Raw genomic sequence first — 20,537 nt, 5'->3', positions numbered from 1 at the left:
TGGTATTTCATCCTTTAAAATTTAACCATACACATGTCAAAATGTGTAACTAAGAGTACTCAAATGTAGGTATGAAGCCTGGATTTGGCAAAATGAATCTTAAAATTAGCAAGAATGCATAAAAGAAGCTGAGGAATTGGTTAAACTGGTTAAAAACTAGTTTCTAGGAGACTAAATTGGTTAGTGAAGTTGTAATTATACCAAACTGATCTATTTGAGTGAAGCATTCAAATGTTGGCAGCTTCTTGATGAAGTACATGTGCATGTGAGCATGTGCTGTCAATATTCCACTTATTTGTGATTGGAATGATTGGGCTTTTGGCTATGGCTTCCTAGGGTAGAGATAGAGTGGTTCCCAAATTGAGGTCAATGAGCTTTTGATGTGACAGGCAGGGCACCAACGAAGGAGTTGGTGGTTTAGACTTGGGGGAATGATTTATATTGTCCTTCGCTTTTAATGGTGAGGTAGTGTTGCCCCATCCTGGTAGTAGCTAGGAAACTTGTAATCGATTTTTCTTGAGTTTTATTGTTCTGCTGGTATTTTGGCAACTTTAGGCTTTTGAGCTTGGGTGTCAGTAATAATAGTAGTGTGATGCACCAAAGTTAGGTTTTGACATGAACGTATATAGGACAAAGAAAGCTTGACACGAAACACAGGAAAATAAATGAGCAACCAGTAATAGAGATTTCTTATCTCAATAATAAAAACAAATTTAAATATTCAAATCAATATCTCATTGATGTTGAGTAGTAGCGTAATTGTTTGGAAATTAAGTTAACTAGGTGATGTAGGATAAATAGTATTGATTTGTCCACTTATGGATTTAGGGATAAAAGCTTCAACATTACACCTAGAGTTTCTTAGATATCACGTTTAAGAAGTCTTAAGGATCACACTAATGATTGCTCATATTACACGACCAGAAAATTGATAACTCTCAAAGTATTTCTATCAAAATAACTGAAATCTTTATTAAGAAGTGAAATTATAAAGATACTTATGGTGCTTCCTAATTAACCTTTACTGGATAGATTAAACTAAGAAATACAAGAACTAATAAGATTGGGAATGCTAATCTTAGTAAGAGGAAACTAATACTAAAAATATTAGGATTACTAATCCTGATATAAATAGGAAATATTAAAACATCTAAGAAAATTATATACTAATATGACCAAAACCCTGAAGTTACTAAACTTTAGTAATACTGTAGTAGTTTTACATTTTACAGAATTATAATTTCTAATCTATTTTAGTAATCTATCACTACTCTATTATGCATCGCTAGGGTACCGTATATATACAAGCACCGAGATATTAAAAAAAGACTACTGAAGTCTACCTAGGAAATCTAGTAACAGGAAATATTCTAATTAATTGAAAACAATGTGCAATGCAAATGAATCCAGTAAGATCTTAACTAAATAAGGTAAGTACCTTTAGTAATACTTGAGGATTATAATTAGAAAATATCTCTTCATACGGAAATGTCCATCCTAGAATGTTGCTGTTCTGCATTAATGATCTAAATTAAAACTTCCATTCTATCCATTTGCTGACCTGCCTTATTTATTCAGACCTGCTGAAGTTTTATTAAAGTACTAATGAAAGTATTAAAGACAATATTAAATACCCTAGTTTTTAATTGACGCCCTCAACATAAGCATGTCAATCATATTTTTTTTTTCTTCTTGTCCTTTTTTTTTATTCACATGTATTCTTCTTACTTTCAAAGCTTATTTTCATACCCAAGACAGGATGGTTTTTCTTGTTTTCAAGTTTCCCATTTCCTTTTCTCCTTGTAATGCTTCTCATTTGACCATGCATTGATTCCTTTTCTTGTCTTTAATTCCCCTTATCTTTACACCCATGACAAAATGTTTTGTATATCCTTTAATTCATTGTCTTCAAAATTTTGCTAATTTCTTTCTCTCCTTGTAATGCTTGTTATTTAACCATGCATGTATGCAGGCTTTGCCTTGGTGCATGGGCGGAGCATGGTGAGAGGACAGGTGGTTTTTATGCATGTAACCGTTATGAGACAGCAAAGCAAGAAGGAGTGGTATTACAAAAACATTTTGATTCTGTATTCTGAAAGGTGTTAGTTAGTAGTATTTGTATATTTCTATTGCATCCAGCTGATTAATATTCTTAAAACTATTACTGCCAGTATGATGAAGCAGAGAAGCGTAGAGAGATGGCTAAAAATTCTCTGGAGAGATATACTCACTACTATGAGCGGTGGGCAACAAACCAGTCGGTATGTAGAATTTACTAATACGCTTGATTGGTTGCAAACAATTAAATTACTACTTTGTTTTCTTCTCCAGAAAATAATTTTTAATTGAAGCACTTGGGAAATATTAGTGAATTAGTCATGTTTGTACTCGATATCTGATTAACGTTGATTTTAAACCCCTCTTGTCTTTCTTCTTGTTATCGTTGCTTTTGCAGACTCTATTCTTGACATTTTTTCTATTTTGTAATCAATGATATAGGGACTTGGTCAATAAGAGCCCACAAATTGGGTATTTGTACTTGTATTTGTTTGACATAAATCAATATAAAATTAATAGAAACATATAGGAAGCTAAGATGATGGCATATACATAATTAAAGAAAACATAGCCTTTAGCACAAAATGAAACATAGCATGTTCATATTTTTAGGAAAGATGAAAAAAAAGGATTTGTTTGTAATTAATAAAGTAAATGCTTGATGCTTGTGGCCCCCTCCACTTTAGGAATAAGTACCAAAAGGATAGAATTTAAGTATCCAATAAAAGACTCAGACTCATGGAAATCATTAAAAAGCTCAATAATATCCTCTTTAATCACATACCAAATTTTCTGAAGAAAACCTATATTTAAATCATCGGATCCTATAGCTTTAACTTTTCTACATTGCGTGAGACTCTCCAAAATCTCTTCCTAAGAAAACTTCCTTTCGAGTGATTTACATCTTTGGTCATCCACATACGTAAAGTCCAGGCCATTCAACGTAGGTCTTAACGAAAATCTTCATAATATAACCTACTAAAGAAATCTGTGACCCATTCTCTCAACTGCTCATTACTCTTCACCAAGCTGCTATCGATATCTAACTCCTCCACATAATTGATTCTCCTATGATACAATAGGAAAAGATGGTGTTTTTATCCCCCTCTTCTATCTATTTAGCTTTTGATTTTTGCCTCTAGGGGATCTCTTCCATTTTGCGTTTTGTTTGCAACTCAAATATTTTGTATTTTTTGCAAGCCAAATTTTCAGTAGCAAACCACCCTTCCCCTCCAATCAATCATTTGTCTTTAGGTCCTGTAATAAAGACTAAGTATAACGTCCCTCCACTCCTCTTTAAACCACTTCTTAGTTTCAATATTTACCACCCCCAACTTTCTAACCACTCTGTAACTGGCATTCCTATTCACTCTCACATCTCTCTGCTATTTCCTTGTCATAAAATCCATTAACTTTTAACTATTTATCCTCAAACTTGAAAGGGCAGGGACCCTATTTAATCCTCTATGAGTCCAAGTAAATGAGGAAAGTGATCATAGATAATGCGTTATAGAAGTTTTTGATTTATTCCTGATATATGAAATTGTTGTAAAACTGACACAAAAACCTGTCAATTCCGGAGCAAACCGGATTTGATCTTTGATTGGACCATGTCCATTTACCTACCATGAGAGGCCAATCCAGTAAATGTACTCTATCTAAAGTCTTTTAGAACTTATTAGGATAAATTCTGGATAAATGTTCTCCTGAACTTTCATGCTTATGTAGAACCATGTCAAAGTGCCCTCCCGCAATCCATGGGAGATTCCATTTTTTGTTTATAGTCATCCAAGTCTTCCCATAACTTTCTCCTCTTTCTTTCCTCACTGCCAATAAACACCCATCCCCATCCATTTCTTCAATCTTCAAATATACATAAGATAGAGCCGTCCCTGGTCAAAACCACCATTCAGTGAAGAAGACTATTGTTACATACAGTAGAATCTCACCAGAAGTCCCATTAGCAGAAAGCTCCTTGCAACCAATCTCCATATTCTTCCAAAGGCTACAAGACATGTCAGTCAACGCACAATTCACCTTAATTTCTTGGAGGCAAATAACCTTAGATTTCATCTATTCATACACTCCTTTACTACATGTCTCTTCTTGTGATTATTGATTCCCTTGATATTTTACAAGATGATTCGTCCTAACATTGAGATGCATTCACAATCACCCCCTCTTTCTTTTTCTCTCCCTTCCTCAAGTTGTCGCAATTGATGGAGAACTGCAATCACCTCAGTTTTCTAGATCCGTCAACTCCTTGTCCATTCTTGCCCTTAGTTTTTAACAATTCTCCTTCTTCCTTTTTTGTATCTCTTTGAAGAGAATCATGACCTACTCCTCAAGTCCATCAGAACCGACCCTAAGCATTCTATTAATACGCTGTATGTTTAAAGGACCCATTTAAAATTATCTTCTTTATTCGACACTCCCTCAGTTCCCCTGTTCCCATTCTCAATGGTCACCTTGGCCTCCTGCTTCACAATCATCTCACCACCCCCAGGCTCTCTATTATCCCCATCACACTACAAGAACCACCACTAGGGGCAGAACAAAAGCTTCATTGCCTTCTCAACAATTTCACGTACGACCACCCTCTCTTCGGCTTCTAACACCACTTCCTTTGCCATTTGTTCTTTCTCCTCCAATTCATTGTACTCCCCTTTCTCTGTTATCTTCCCCGTTGTTGGGATCCCTCTAAGGCTTTGCTATTGCAACCCCCACCTCTCATTCTTTAGGGTTTGGTTGCTTCTCCTTAATGCACTAGTCGAATCTCTTCTTCTCCTTGCGAGTCATGGGCGGCCTCAATTATCGCAGCGGCCTGGACCTGTTGTCTTTGGTTTATTTCTCGTCTCGGCCCAACAAAATCTTAGCCCATTACTATTCTTCATCTCCTCGTCGGGCTCCTCAAGCCGAGCTCCATCTAGGACCTCGACTCCCCCAAAACAATGCCCTTGTTCTGCACTACATTGGATTTTAAGTTTCACCCGATCCATCTTGAAGTCGGGTTTTTGTCTCTACCTAATTCTCACCTCTCTTATCCTCCTTCACCACAGTAGTGAAGTTCCTTCGTCCTTCACTTCCACCCTCAGGATTAGCTTCACCTTGCAACTTTGGGTAGCTGAACATACTCGGAGTGGTGTCATGGACCTCCGATGGGTAATGCTTATCCTTCTGGTTGCTCCGGCACTTTTGGTTGTCCAAACGCCTCAAACTTCCTCCCCACCATTTCAAACAGCACCACGATCCTCCTCAACTATCCTCAGGCCTGTTGGACCTTTCGGGATAAAAATGCGCCTTAATTCCTCCCCTTTCTTCTCAATGACAACTGGAAACTTGCCTCAATTGTTGCCCCTCCATGACCACCCAGAGATTATGGTTTCTACCTGCCATATTCCACCCCTAGAATTCTCCTTCTCGTCCAGTAAAACTCCTGTAGGACACCTAACAGCCATTCAATTTAATCCTCACAAAATTGTCAATTGCCTAGACCTGATTGAGGAGTTTAGATTGTTGAGCTTTTTGGTGTATACACCTAAATCTTTCTATTTTTTGGCTTCCACATCTGTCACCCGATTTATATTATCTTCTATTCCACCTTTTCTTGATGGTGAAAGTTTTCTTTAAGGTGAGAGTTCTCTATAGATATGCTCTGAATAGGATTATGACTCGTAATATTCTCTTGGCTTGGTGCCCTCATGGAGCTTTATCATCTGAAATCTGTTTGATGTGCTCTCAGAGTTCAGAGAGGTATAGCCATTTGTTTCTTCAGTGCCATGCAGCATTGAAGATTTGGTCTAGATTGTTTCTTTTTTTTGGGTGTAGGTATGTCCGATGAATGTTCTCTACTAATTTGCATGGTCTTGGGAAGACTTAAGGTGCCTTTCTTTACTGTCATGTGGCATGGAAGATTTGGTCTAGATTTCTTTAGGCCATTGGGCGTATGTCCCCGGAATATGGAGATTTTGATCTTTATTAGCATGGTCTTGCGAAAGGCGTGTAAGATGCCATGTAGATGTGCTAATCTTTTGGATTGTGGATCTTTATTTGGAGCAAATGCTAGATTTTGAAGCAGTGGTTTCACGTTATCTGGAATAGATGGTTTTTCACTTTCAGAGCCTCAAACCTAGAAATTTTTCAATCTCTGTTACTCTGCAAGCTTGTGATTATTACTCAAGTCACCTTAGGCAATCACGTTTATTGGGGGCAGAAGTTCCATGGACTGATAGGAACCTTTATGTTTTCTTGTCTTCCAGATTCAGGCAAGATTGCCTTCTTGTCTCAAATGAGGAAGGGAAAAGAAGCAGTAGGAACTTTTTTCTTCTGCAATTTGACTTTTTCTAGTTTTACTTTTAGGCCGTTTCTCATGTTAGCTGCTTAAGAAGCACAACAGCTTCCTTGATGTGTAGCTAAGATGGGCTTGAGACATGTTTTGTAGACGGCATTATTAGGTAGATTTAGATGCAGATAGAAAATGGCTTTTATGCAGCTATGTGGCTTTTCTCAGCATAGTTTATACATGTACGTCAGCCTCTTTTTCTCTTTTATTTGATTGTGCTGTTTTGCTTATTTCAAGAACTTGGATTCTTTAAATATCCTGAAAATTATAAGTTTTATGTGAAACTGAACATTGATGAAGTATGTCTAAGTTTTCCTTTTCTTACTGCAGTCCAGGCAGAAGGCAATTGCAGATCTACAACAAATGCAAACGGTGCATGTAAGCAAGCCTTTTTGCAACCCATTTTTCTTTTTTATTTTTAAATAGAAATATATGATAATATGTTGATGAGCACTAAAAGAGTATAAATCTCTATATAGAAATATTTACAGATCAACCAAACTATCAGTTAGATCTCTCAAATCCTTGCTAGTATAAAGCAGGTGACCCCTTAATAAAAAACTCAGGATCTAGAATAAAAATCTTCAAATCTATCAAAAGTTAGATTCTGTCCCTTTAAAAGCTCTTCTATTTTTCTCTTTCCAAATGATCCAAAAGGTAGTGAAAGGAAGAAGCTTTGGCTTTTTCTCACCTTTGATGCTACTCCAAGCCCATAACTCCACCCTAACTGAACCAGCTATCAGTTAGTCCACCCTCAATCCATTTTTTCTTATTGATGTTCTGTCGGCTGCTTCTTGTCATGATACAATGGAGACTACTCTTTCTTCTTTTGGTTCTATAAGCTTACCATGCATATCCGCAGAGAACAATGTTCTTTTGTCTGAACATTTTTAAAATGCTGGTTTGGTAGTAAATTTTTTTCTTCCAGACATTGTACTAGAAAAATTAAATAATTAAATCAGTCAATAAAGAAAGAAACGTTATGATAATCTTTAAAGCCTTTCTTAAGTGAGACTGGATTTTCTCCTCTGAAATTCTGGCGATAAGATTCATCAGTATATAAGCCTGACAGAATGCATTTTGGCTTATGAATATGTGTTATTATCCATTAAGTTGCGTAATTTATTTAACTTGACTTTTTACTGGATGAACCTTGATTTATCATAAGATTTATGTATAGTTATATACATAACTATACATATAAAACAATGCTTTCTATTAAATAACAAGCTGCAATCAATGTCCTAAAAAGATTAAGCTATTAGGAAATTACTATATTGTAATATGCTCCTTCTTGGAAAAGTGCATTGTGTGAGTGAGTAGATCAAATACAAACTCTCCTTCACTTGTGCGGGGTTTACTTAATTCAGCTATTCTTTTAGTTCCAAGTTAAATATGCAGAATCAGACCTTAATTCTACAGCTAACATATTTATTATTTTGCATAATGATACTTTGAAAGTTCTGCTATTACAATGCTAAAAATATGTTTAGTTTTTAATGAATTAAGTTGATGTAGAACAAATGGAGTGAAACAAAACTAAACTGAAATCGAAGCTCTCGTTTCTTAATGATCAACTGAATTTTTCTGAATTAACTTCACCTCAAATTCTGTTCCAGTACCTTTTCTATCACCAAAGCTGTTTTGACCTACTTGGGGAAACAACTAGAGACGCGAAGATCAAGTAGGTATTGAAGAAAATCCATAATGGAAAATTTACCAAAGAAAATTAAGATTGAGAATAAGAACTAGTATTTTTCTAAGAATAAATTTTACCATAAATCTTCTTTTCCTTCATTGATTCTTCTGCCCTTCCAAAAAAATAATTGACTGAGAATTGGCTGTTAGATTGGAGAAGCCAGTTAAAGAAATCATGAATATGAGCATAGAATTTGTCTTAAGAAAATTTTGGATAAAACCCATAAATGGGAAATCAACTAAAAAACAAATTAAGCATGAAGATCGGCCTTCGTATTCCTCTTAGGATAAGATTTCCCTGAAAATTTCTTTCCTTTATTGATTCTTTGTCATTCTGTCCCATGAAAATAGTTGAGTTGCCTGAGTTAGATTTTGGATGTCACTTAAAGAAATATGAGCATGGGTGCAGAATTTTTTTTAAAAAAATCCAAGAGTATTACTAGATACTCATGAACACGGTCGATAGGAGTAACAAATCTGTTATCTGTGGTGCCTAATTCCTTCTTGTGGTTGTAATAATGATAGCATCTTAGGCAACTGTTTCCTTATAAGGACACTTGACATAGAAAATGGCTCAAAAGTGCTTCCTTAAAGTGTTAAGTCCTCCATGTCAAAAAGTTGGTCAATTTCAGATAACTAGCTGGTTGTCTGAAGCTTTGATTATTTGACTATTACAAGCCAAAAAAAAAAAATGTAAACTTGTTCCAACATATTTTCCAAGATATAGTCCAATAGTAACTGACAAAAGTGATATTCCTGTCAAAGTAAACCATGTAAGCTGACAACTTCATGAAAAGGACAATTTAGTAAATGGGAATGGAATGTGCCTTTTTTCCTTTGAAATCAATCAACCAAACTAGAATAAGATCATGTTGGATTCTTCCCTAGCTTGATCTAGTTATGGGTTTAGCAGTAGGAAAATCTAGGGGAAACTTAGAAGAATACTAAGTAAGAGCTTTTGCCTTTAGGACATTTTGGATATAAGGCTCATTGGAAGAACGTGGTTAGAACGGAAATAGGGTGCTTAGAACTTGGTTTAGACTGGAAAACCAGAGTGGACCAGAAACATATTGTTTTATCTTTTGTCCAGCACCCTGTTGACTAGAAGAACTGCTCTATGCCGGTTTAGTTCTAGACTGTTGCATAAACAAATCAAACAATGTCATTGACAAATCGAGCATTTCACATTGAAGTAATAAGTGAGAACCTCTATCCCTACTCTGTTGACATATAAGATTGAGATTTGGAGACGAAGATTGATTTTGCCCTACGAACCTGTAGTAATCATTAGTGTTAAGTTTGTTAAGAAGAGCAATCTATGCAAATACTAAATTTGAAGGAATTTGAACTTTCCAAAATTCTTTGGTAAAAGAAGTGCGATAACAATTTTCATTGAGTTGTATGGTCAAAAAGGGATTTGCAAGTTATAGTCTTGAGGGTTCAATGTCCAAATCTGAATATCAGGTTGTGCATCAATTGAAAAAGGTCCAGCAAATGTAACAGGGTCACGTGTTAGTAGTCTCCCTATTGGATAAGTTCCTGAAGAGGTAAAAATTCCAGGTAGCAATTCCATTTGTACAGTAAGCAAAAAGCAAGAGAGGAACATTATGTATATAAAGGAGAAATTGTATGTAATAAAGAAGCATCTATTTCGAGTATGGGAAGAACTAAAAATATGCAACTAAAAGAAATATATTTTAGTTTATGGGAGGAGTAAAATTTTTAAAATAATGAATCTAATTATAAATATAACCAGACCCTATGTTATTTACTCTAAAATAAAACTTAACCACCTACAAAATGTGAAAGCTGTCATGAAACTAGAAATAAAACGTGGAAAACTAAAAAGAAAATGATAACCTTTCTTGAAATTGGTTGATTTGTTAATTTTTTTTAAAAAAATGAGATTGAGTAATTAATTAAATTAATAATAAAAAATATACTTAATATTATTATTAATTTAATTGATTAATGAAATTCATTCTTTTGATTTGTTTTTAAAGTATCCAAATATAATCTAATCATTTTAATTTTTTCTGTTAAGAAATGGTAAGAAACTGGATATTTGAAATAAATGAATAATGTTTAGGACTAAATTATAATGAAAAAAAAATTAAGGACCAAATTGTAAGAAGTGCCAGACTTCAAGGATTAATTTGTTAGTTTCCCTAATTTTTTTATTCAAAAGATTTCTTAATTATGTCTATAAGAGTCCGAAAATTTGGTAAATGTTCTTGTTTTTTGATATGAATATAATAGAACTAATATAGCTTTATGGGAAATTTATTAAGCTTTGTATGCATAGGGTTTAGATGAAAATTGTTACAAGAAACAAGGAGTTTCAGAAGTGCATAGCTTGGAATAGTTGAGGCATAGGGTAAGGTTCTGGTTGGACAGATGGATGGATGGTAGTACTCAGAGTGTCGTTTATCCATGATTCCCAGGCTCAGAACAATGAGATAGCAGTGGCAGAACATTCTCAGTCTCAGTGGGTAATGGAGTTTGGGTGGTGGGCTTAGTGAGGAATCTCAATGTTTCGGAGGGTGGATGAATATGTTAACTTAATTCAACCTCTGGCACAAGCAGAAGGTCCTTTTGAAGCTTTGGATGAACTGACTTGGGAAATTCATTTCTAAAGGGACGTTTACTGTAAAATATTTTTACTTTTATTTGGTTAGAAGTGGAAGAACCAACAAAAATTTCCAATGGAAGTTGATATTGAAAGTCAACGCATCTACTAAAGTAGCCTTTGTTGCTAGGAAGCGGTGAGACGTCGTACCTGAGTTATCGATAATTTGACCAAGAGAGGAAAGTGTGTATGGATGAATCAGTTTAGAAATTCATTATTAAAGGAACATTTACTTTACAATATCTTCACTCCTGTTTGGTTAGAAGCGGAATAACCAACAAAGATTTTCTGTGGAAGTTGATTTGGAAAGTCAAAGCATCTCCTTTAGTAGCCTTTTTTCCCCGGGAAGCAGTGAGTTTGTATCCTAACTATTGATAACTTGACCAAGAGAGGAAAGATCATCGTGAATGGATGCTACTTGTGCAAGAGAGATGCAAAGTTGGTTAACCACCTTCTCCTGTGGTATCCTTTTTCATGCCTTGTATGGTAGTAGACTTATGGTTTCATGAAGGCAAAGTGGTGTGTGGCTGGTTGAGTCAAAGAAGGAAATTGGGGTGTGGATAGGCATCCATAGGGATAAATGAAACGACAAGAAGTTAGGAGGCCTCCATTTTGCCACCATATGGTTGTTTGGAAGAAAATGAATATAAGAGCTTTTAAGGGCATAGAATTGTCCTTTGATTGGATCAAGGTAGACCCTAGTATTTTTGATAAAGGGTCATCCTCTTTTGTACTTGCATGAACTTACGAGGTTCTGATTGATATGTTGATGGACTTATAAAAGATTTATAGATAGGTTGCACCTTTTTGTGTTTTTTAATATTTTACTGTTTTGAAAAAAAAGGAAATTATAAGCCTGTGAGATGCTAAGACAATGTCATATATATATATAAAAAAACGTAGTCTTCAGCGAAAAGAGAAAAATGTATAGGTTTATTATTTGTAATGCAAATAAAAAAGAAAATGCGAGAAGCTTTTGAAGGTATTGAGACTAACTTTACAAATATTAGAGATAAATGAATTCACACTTTTGGTTTCATTTTGTTCGATCATGACATCAAAGATTGGGATGATTTTAGGTGTGTCATAAGCCACTTAATTGATTTGTAACTATGTTTCGTACCTGAGTGGTACCTTCTTAGTACATTTGTGCATAATAATATTTCTCTTATATTTCAAAAAAATAAAAATAAAAAAGAAAATTATAATTAGTAATACTCTGTTAGTGATTGAGCACTTATTACACAAAAGTGTTTAGAATTTAGACATTTAAGAATCACACTTATTACACAAAAGTGTTTAGAATTTTAGACATTTAAGAACCAAACTTTTCAGTTGTGTTCTTTTTCAACTCCTAACCTAGAAATCTTCATCATTGTCATGATATTATCGTATATTTTAGTTTCTAGTCTTGGATCATCAAGTGTCTGACATGCACATCAATTGTCGACTACACGTTCCACAACCATGGTAATGTCATGTTATGGCTAACACGGGTATGGCATAAAAATTCGTCCAGGAAACATGAATAAACAACTAATCAAAAAGTGGTTGCACAAAAATCCTAAGTCTGTGAATCCCTGACTCCTAACAAAATTCTATAAATATGTACTAGAGGCGGAATAAACCTTGCAAACATACTAATGTCTGTGATAAATAGAGTGGCTAATTGATGAAGTTGGAAATCTTGATCACCCTGTTGTGAGTATAGTAGGTGGGACCTGATAAAATTTACGCTTGCAAAAGAATGGTACCAGTAATTAAGAGAACACAAGGGAAAGGGGTCAACCAGACCTGCCAAATTAGTAAATCAAGTTCAGAATACTTGGGAATAAAAGGGCCCTTGGGTTTTTCTGCTTGCAAAAGAATGGTCCCAGTAATTAACATAACACAGGGGAAAGGGGTCAACCATACCTGCCAAATTAGCAAATCAAGTTCAGGATACTTGGGAATAAAAGGGCCAGTATCGACATGATCATGGACCAAAAGAGCACCTGACCACCAGTCAAGTCTTCCCTATTATATTCCCCTTATTCCATCCTGGATGTCCAAACAGTTGCTTGAAATTTCCCTGGTCAGGTTTACATTGCATTTCTTTTCAAAAAGACAATGAGTTTTAGTAATCTTATCCTTTATCTTTAAAAGCTCTTGTCATTATATGAGCAAATTGAAAGTAAAGCTAACTCCTTTATGAAATCTCTTATAAAATCTGGAGAAACCATGAAAACGACACATTTCATAAACAATCATGGGGTTAAGGCCAATTTCTAATGGCTTTAATTATCAGGTTAGTTGTCGCTCATTGTACAAAATAATAAAACGACACATTTCATAGACAATCATGGGGTTAAGGCCAATTTCTAATGGCTTTAATTATCAGATTAGTTGTTGCTCATTGTACAAAAATAATAAAGCCTATGAAGACTGGTAGAAGTATTTTTAGAGAGTCTGTTCTAGGCCTTTGCTTTGGTATTTGTGCCTTACTGTTCTTGGTTGGTCAAACATAAACATTGTTTCTATAACCATGGAAGTAGTAGGTGATGGAAAGGGAGTCCTTCAATGTGGTAATTGAGGAGTCAAAAGGATATCTTATATCGTAGTGAATGGAGTCTAGACACAGTTATCTATTCAGCCTGGAAAATAGATGAATTTGTAGAGCTGCTTTTTTTTTTCCTGGATTATGGGTAAGATAAAGGGTTTAGAATTTGTACGATTGTATTGAGTGCATATTAGGGTTTTTTCAATGTGTTTGAGTCGGGATTATATAGGGTGTTCTCTGAAGTTGAAGGAGAGGTATGCTACACAATGAGGTTGGGATTATCTATTCAAGGGATTGATCTTGATGGCTGGTGGAGATTATTCTTTGATATTGGATAGGTGTGTGATTTTGGACCATGATGAGGGGAAAGGAGGTCTTAGACCTGATTCTCTAGGAACCATGGACTTGAGGCTTGGTGAGTTGAAAGAAGAGGTACTTGTGCTATTGGTTGTGCATGCATAGGTGATCCAGATACTAACTTTTCTTAGTCTCTCAGGAGGAAGCTAAGGCATTGAGGCTAAGAAATCTTATGTATCTATCTTGTAGAGGCCAATTCTATGATTGAATTCCAAGGTGAAAGTCAAGGGTCCATTCCATCAAAATGCAATTTATAGAGGACAATTTTTTTCTTAATAAAAAGTATAAAAATATATTAACAGGCACCAAGGGGGCATCAACCTGTATTAGTCCAAATTTCTTCTACATAGAATTATCTTAAGTGATACCTATCATGTATCTGGGTATCCCCTTGGGCTCCAAATAAAGATTCTTGTACGTGGAAACTAGTTATTAACTCCATTGAGAGCCGACTTGCTGGATGGAAAAGAAAATTTCTATCGAAACGGGGTAGGCTCACTCTTATTAAGAGCACACTCACCAACCTACCCATTTATTATCCATCCACTTTTCCTATGCTGGTGAAGGTTGCAAAAAGAATAGAATCCATTCAGTGCCACTTTCTTTGGGGGGGATGATAATGAGAAGAGAAGATTTCACTAAGTCAAATGGGAAGAGGTTAAGAAACCGATATATAATGGACTGGGTATTAAAGTCTTTTGTTGAGATGAATGTGGGTCTTCAAGGGAAATGGTTGTGGCGATATCTTAAAGAAGATGATGGGCTTTGGAGGAAAATAATTGTCGCTAGGTGGGGGATATGCTAATGGTGAGCTCATTTTTGGTATAAAACTTCGACCACATGGATATGGTTTATGAAGAAGAATTATGATGGGTTGGGCCAGATTCAAAGATTGTATTCAGTGGCGTGTTGGCAAAGGTGACTGCATTAAATTTTGGGAGGATGTGTGGGTGGAGAATACCAGCCTTATGAGCTTCCAAGCATTTATGCGATTGCCCGTCCAAAAAATATCAAGATAGAAAGGCCTTCAAGATAATTAATGTGAAAGTGACTTGGATGGACAATGTTAGCAGAAATTTAATGATTGGGAGGTGAATGAATATGAATCTCTGCTGAAAACCTTGGAGGCACTGCAGATTAATACGTGTACTGACAGAATTGTGTGGAATCTGGGCGAGAGGCTAGAGTTTTCTGTCAAGACATTATTTTCATGTTTCAGGGGCTGACCAGTGCAGAGCTGATCTCTTCCCGGCTTCCCAAATCTGGAAAAATGTTGCTCCTAGAATGACTTTCTTTGCTTGGGAAGCTTGCAGAGAGAGCATATTGACTATTGACAATTTGACGAAAAGGGGTACTTATGCATGGATGATGCGAAATCATGTAATCACATTTTGCTTTGGTTTCCTGTTGTTATGGTCCCAGTCAGAACCGTAAGTAATTAGATGATAATTTCTCTTTTAGGCGAGAATAACCTTGATTTTGGAAATAAGAACACACATATCATTTTCATTGAGTTGCGAGAGTTTAAATAGAAGATTACAAGGACGGTTTACATACTTCAGGATAACTATTACACAAGTTAAAATAACTACTTACATAGGTGGAAGACATGCAGAGTGGTGGTTGACAAATGGTATTGTAACTGCTGGCGTTTTTGATAATTGATGCAGTTTCTTCAATTGTCTGAATATCTGATATTCTTCTTGGGTTGTCTCTTAGATCTTCATAGCATAACACCTGTTGCTCATAGTCTTTGGTGTATGATCTACAAATTATTGGGCATTAATTGGGTTAGGGCTGGTTCGGTAAGGGATGAGGTTTGGGCTTGAAATGGTTTATGTATAAAAAAAGGGTTTGATAAAGATTATTCCTTTGACTGTTTTTTGGATTTTATGGAAGAAAAAAAAAATAGTAGTCTTTGATAGTATAGAGGTGGAGAATAGTAAGCTTAAAGATAGATGATTACATTATTTTGGATTTATTTTGTTAAGACATGACATTGTTAGGATGGAAGATTTTGGGCATGTCATTGACACCCTAACTCAGCTGTAAATGTTTTTCTTCGGGTGGTGTCGCTTTTGGCACTTTGTAAATAATAATTTTCTTACCTTTTTATTTTTTTTAAAAAAATTATCTTAAGGGAGAAAGTCCTGGAGAATGCCTATGAAATGGCCAAGGCCGAGAGAGAATTATCTTAAGGGAGAAAGTTCGTGGATTTGATGTATCAAAGGGGTCTCTTTCTTTTGATGGTGCACCTTGGTTTTGTTTGGGGGAGGCAAGTTATCACTTACAAGTGAAGGATGGAGAAGCTTGGTTAAGAGATTGGGTCAGTACTTTCAATAGGCTGAAAAATGATTGGAACCAGAGTTGACTGGTTGTTTTCCATATTGACTGGTTGTTAGTGTCGATGGAATTTGTAAAGTTGATGCTTGATGTGAGTCAGAAACTATTGCAAGCATTTCTGATCCCTATCCTTTGTGCCTATACTTAGGAGGGCATTGGATGGGGTTCAATTGTGTTCCCATTTGAGAATAATCGAGAATTAAGGATGGGAGCTTGTCTCTGATAAGAGGAAACGGTAAGGAATCATCTAGGTAGACTGGCCTAGAGGTGAGGCAGTGGTGGTTTGGAACCATGTGGAGGAGGTGAAGATAGAGGAGAAAATCGGCCAAATTGGAGTTAGCTAGTTGGATGTTGGCGGAGAAGATGACAAAGTAAAATATTGAGGTTTTAGGGAATTAGCTGGGATTGTAGTGCCAAGTCTTTTATAGGAAGTCCACCTTGCACGTAGGAAGATATTCATGTATAGAATCATGCTTTAGGGGCTGAATTCAAGGTAGAGCATAGTTTCTAAACAGGGTGAAAGGATTATTTTATAGGCTTTACACAGGGTCTGGAGGCTGGAGGTCAAAATAGAACAGTATTGCCTCTGGCATTTGATAATCTGTGCACAGTTTGGTGTTGGCAACATTTATAAAGAGGAGGTTCAGGATATCATGAGGCTCTGTAATGGGGACAAAGCCCCAAGTCTGGATGGATTCTCCATGGCCTTCTTGCAATATTACTGGGAAGTGATTGGAGTTTATCTTCATATTGATGGAGTCCAAGGTTAGTATACAATGGGGGGATTCTGGAAGGATTGGTGTTATGAAGAGAGACCTTTTTTGAGCATGTGTTTACCTATTTGCTAGATCAAAAAACGGAAATACCTTTGCTTTTGTGTGGTGGTATGTGTGTATATGTGCTATGCCACATATATAAATAAATATATTATGCATATTGTTATACATGTAAAAACTTGAAAATACTTCTACGCAAAGTGCAACCTAGCCTTGCTATTTCTTCTAGGAGTAAACTCTACCTTAAAGTTTCCATTTTTTTCAGTTGGTTATAAAACCAATATGATTATAATTCTTTGAAGGGGTAAAAGTTTTAATAAACAATCGTATATGTTGCTCAATAATGATGAATGCTCTTCCCTTGCCCCCAGTTCTCAGCTTTCCTTGCTAGTAGTTGTTCCTCTACTTCATGCTTTTAAAGCCTGATCTATTTATAATGCTAAAAGATTATGTGAAGCTCTCATTAGATGAGTTTACATGTTGTGAGATGATGTTTATCTTTCCAAGACCCATCTATTTTTATTTATAATATGGAGGGTTGATGGGGATGTATCATTCACTTTGTAGCTTGAGAAGCTGAGTGACGTACAGTGCCAACCTGAGTCACAGCTAAAGTTTATTACAGAGGCATGGCTACAGGTAACTTCAAAATTTTGCACTGTGGACAAAAATTTCTTCTTCTGCTTATCCTTCTCTATGTTTGTAGATAGTAGAGTGCAGGCGAGTTCTAAAATGGACATATGCCTATGGTTATTATTTGCCTGAGCATGAGCATGCAAAAAGACAGTTTTTTGAGTATTTGCAAGGTCATTCCTCCATCCACTACCTTTCATTTCATATCTACATCCCTTGGATTGCTATTCACTATCAGTCTTGCAGGTGAAGCTGAATCTGGGCTGGAACGGCTACATCAATGTGCAGAGAAGGAATTGCAAGTTTACCTCACCGCTGATGGTCCTTTAAAAGATTTCAATGAGTTCCGCACAAAACTTGCTGGGTTAACAAGGTGATTTTTTTTATTTTTTTTTAAAAAGATTTTGACGAGTCCCGCACAAAACTTGCAGGGTCAGCAAGGTGATTTTTAATTGATATATTTATTGAAATAAAAAAAAAGAAATTTTTATGGATAATTTGGCCCAGATGGGATCAGATGCATCGATTTATGTCTGTCGAGAGGCAAAATTGCAAAATTGCAATTTTTACATCATAAGTTGCATGTGCTTTTGAAGGTTTTGTCGGGCTAAAATAGAATTCAAGGTTTCTTTCATCATCCTGGTAAAGTCTATTAAACTTTCAGTAAATTTTCTTCTTGGTAATTTATCACCTAAAATTCTTTTTTTTTTTTGTTCTTTTTCTTCTTTTTCTACTGTACATTTGTTTTATCCTGTAAAAATTTCAAATACCTTGAATGTCATGGGTCTACTGTGTGAGGAAAACAGATACTTAAATGCAAGGATTTATTGAAGCTTGTTCAAAGTGATTTTATTGATTTCAAGAATTATTCTTTTGTTGCTGATTAATGTATGCCAACAGTGTGACTCGGAACTACTTTGAGAATTTAGTACGAGCTCTAGAAAATGGTCTATCAGATGTGGACTCCCATGGTGCCTGCAGCGGAGCAGGAAGTTCAAGGAGCTTTGGGGGTGGGAGCAATAGAGGGAGAAGTGGAAAAGGGAAAGGTTCAACCTCTAGAGCCGGTGGCCCCAGTAGAAGTGGTGATGATTCCGGGCATTGGTCTTGTGAATATTGCACCTATGCTAATATCAGGTCAGCCACTGTTTGCCAAATGTGCCAGCAGCGTCGATAAATCATTGGGAATGCTGTGTAGTGCGCACTTGGCCTCAAATTGAAGAGACATTGGCTTTGCCCGGTACTCTGACATTGTCTCAGGTTGCTTGGGAAGGATCAGTAAATTAGTGCAAGGAGAAGAAAAACATCAGCTTGTTTCTTCTCATTTTTGGAAAAAAATGGAATTATATGTTGATGAAGCAAAATGGATTGTCTAAAGATAAGAACAAAGTGGGAAGGGAGCTGTATATAGTTTCTTTTCTTTACACCTCTCTCATCTTATTTGAACGCTGGTTATATTAAGATCTAGTATCTGGATCTTTGCCCAACATACTCGATCTGTAACATTTTAATGGTAATTTATTGAGGTAGTAATAGCTTTAGCACATTTGAGTGCTTGAAGTGGATTGTAAAATGGAAAACTACTCGGGACCTTATGCTGCATTAGCCCTTGGAAGAATAGAATAAGCTTCATAGGCTGCGACTTTTTAATTTTACACCAACGGCTGCTGTACGTTGCAAGGACGACCCAGTGTGATGGTCAGTTTCTGTTTCTATATTTATATTAAGTAATCTCTTTTAGCCATTTTGGTTGGCTTTTTTCCTTTTTTTCCTTTCAAATGTTAAAATCATAGATATGCTACAGTAAATGTTAAAAAGTTTTGGAATATCAGTTCCAAAATGATATCGTACATGATTTTTACTAAATGTGATTTCTTCCGTTATGTTTGTTTCATCCTTCATTTACGTGCAGTATTATCTCTCTATTCTAACAGATCGCAGATAACATTAGTTATTGCAATTCCAATAATAGTTTTAACCAGTAGAAAGTGTTTGCTGCATTATCCCAAGTTAGAGAAGTGGGTTTCTTCTCTGTTGGACAAATCTATTTCTTTGGTTGATCATATCAGCATATAGTGATTCGTAACGTTGTAGGCGGAGACAATTTTATGTTAGATTAATGCTGGAAAGTTGACGATGGCGATATGAATGCTTACCGGCTATCAGATCCATCCTTATTATCGTACGAAACAGAATGGTTTACAAGTTTTGTTTGGTTTTGGCTTTTCCCTTTGTTCACAGCTTTTAGTCAAAAGTTGATTAGAAGTTCATAAGTTAATTTTTAATGAACATAAATTTCTTTATATTATTCACCGTAATATTTTAGGACATTGTTTTATGTAAATAAAAATGTCAGCATTTTGTTTTTGTAACCAGCGTTGTCTTTCTAAAATTTTACACTTTTATTATTTATTTAATTATGCAATTCGGGTATAACAGTTTAGCCTTGAGTATGGATCCTGCTGGAAGCATACACAAAGGATGAGATGAAATAAGGGCGGCTTCAAACATCTCACATAAGTTACAGGCCCTGACGAAACAGTAGTTATTTTCTAGAATTTGATATTCATCACCTTGTTCTTGATGAGTTGAACAGGAATGAGAGTCTTAGAATCATCAAATATCACGAGGAAGACAACCCTAAACTATGCATGGAAAACACTTAGAAACCTATTAAACAATGCAATTTGATGTAGAAGGTGATCGCAAAGTGTTCCATTAATAGGCTAACATTGTATTTCTGCAATATTATTTTTGGAAATAAATATGTTCTTGTATTAAACTGCCATACTATTGACAATGTGCTTATTGATTTTGAAATTCTTCATCATAGTAAACACAAGATAAAAAGAAAAAATAAGTTTCTTTCTCAAAGTTTGAAATAAGTAAGGTCTATCGTCAAATGATTTTGAAATTCTTCATCATAGTAAACACAAGATAAAAAGAAAAAATAAGTTTCTTTCTCAAAGTTTGAAATAAGTAAGGTCTATCGTCAAATAAAGAGAACATTCTTTTAGAACATGTGTTGTTTTAAAATTCTAAGTGATTGATTGAACTTATGATAATAATGATGACAATAATAATAAATGATGGACATGGCTCTATACATACATAATTATAAAATGAAATTATCGACGATTTTACAAAAACTATAAGAATTTAATA

At 35.5% G+C, this 20,537-nt stretch overlaps 1 protein-coding gene across 2 annotated transcripts in view; it reads left to right on the top strand.

Annotated features, from left to right (window-relative positions):
• The window catches only part of ARI8 (IBR domain-containing protein), a 40,674-nt gene extending 21,408 nt beyond the window's left edge, over positions 1–19,266 (top strand). Inside the window, exons 9-15 of one of the 2 annotated variants that reach the window (XM_088218962.1) lie at positions 1,973–2,063; positions 2,172–2,261; positions 6,731–6,778; positions 17,310–17,381; positions 17,449–17,548; positions 17,622–17,748; positions 18,276–19,266. In XM_088218962.1, coding sequence (XP_088075088.1) covers positions 1,973–2,063; positions 2,172–2,261; positions 6,731–6,778; positions 17,310–17,381; positions 17,449–17,548; positions 17,622–17,748; positions 18,276–18,549 — 802 coding nt within the window. In that variant the 3' untranslated portion in view covers positions 18,550–19,266. Of the gene's footprint in view, positions 1–1,972; positions 2,064–2,171; positions 2,262–6,730; positions 6,779–17,309; positions 17,382–17,448; positions 17,549–17,621; positions 17,749–17,971 lie in introns of both variants that reach the window. The other variant, XM_088218969.1, reaches the window with a different exon arrangement.
• The last annotated feature ends 1,271 nt before the right edge of the window (positions 19,267–20,537 follow it).

This window comes from Carica papaya, chromosome 1 (assembly GCF_054855325.1).
Source record: "Carica papaya isolate Zhongbai chromosome 1, ASM5485532v1, whole genome shotgun sequence".
In the NCBI taxonomy this organism is placed as follows: Eukaryota; Viridiplantae; Streptophyta; class Magnoliopsida; order Brassicales; family Caricaceae; genus Carica; species Carica papaya.
The sequence above is the reverse complement of the archived record's forward strand: the minus strand, read 5'-3'. Positions and strand labels throughout refer to the sequence as shown.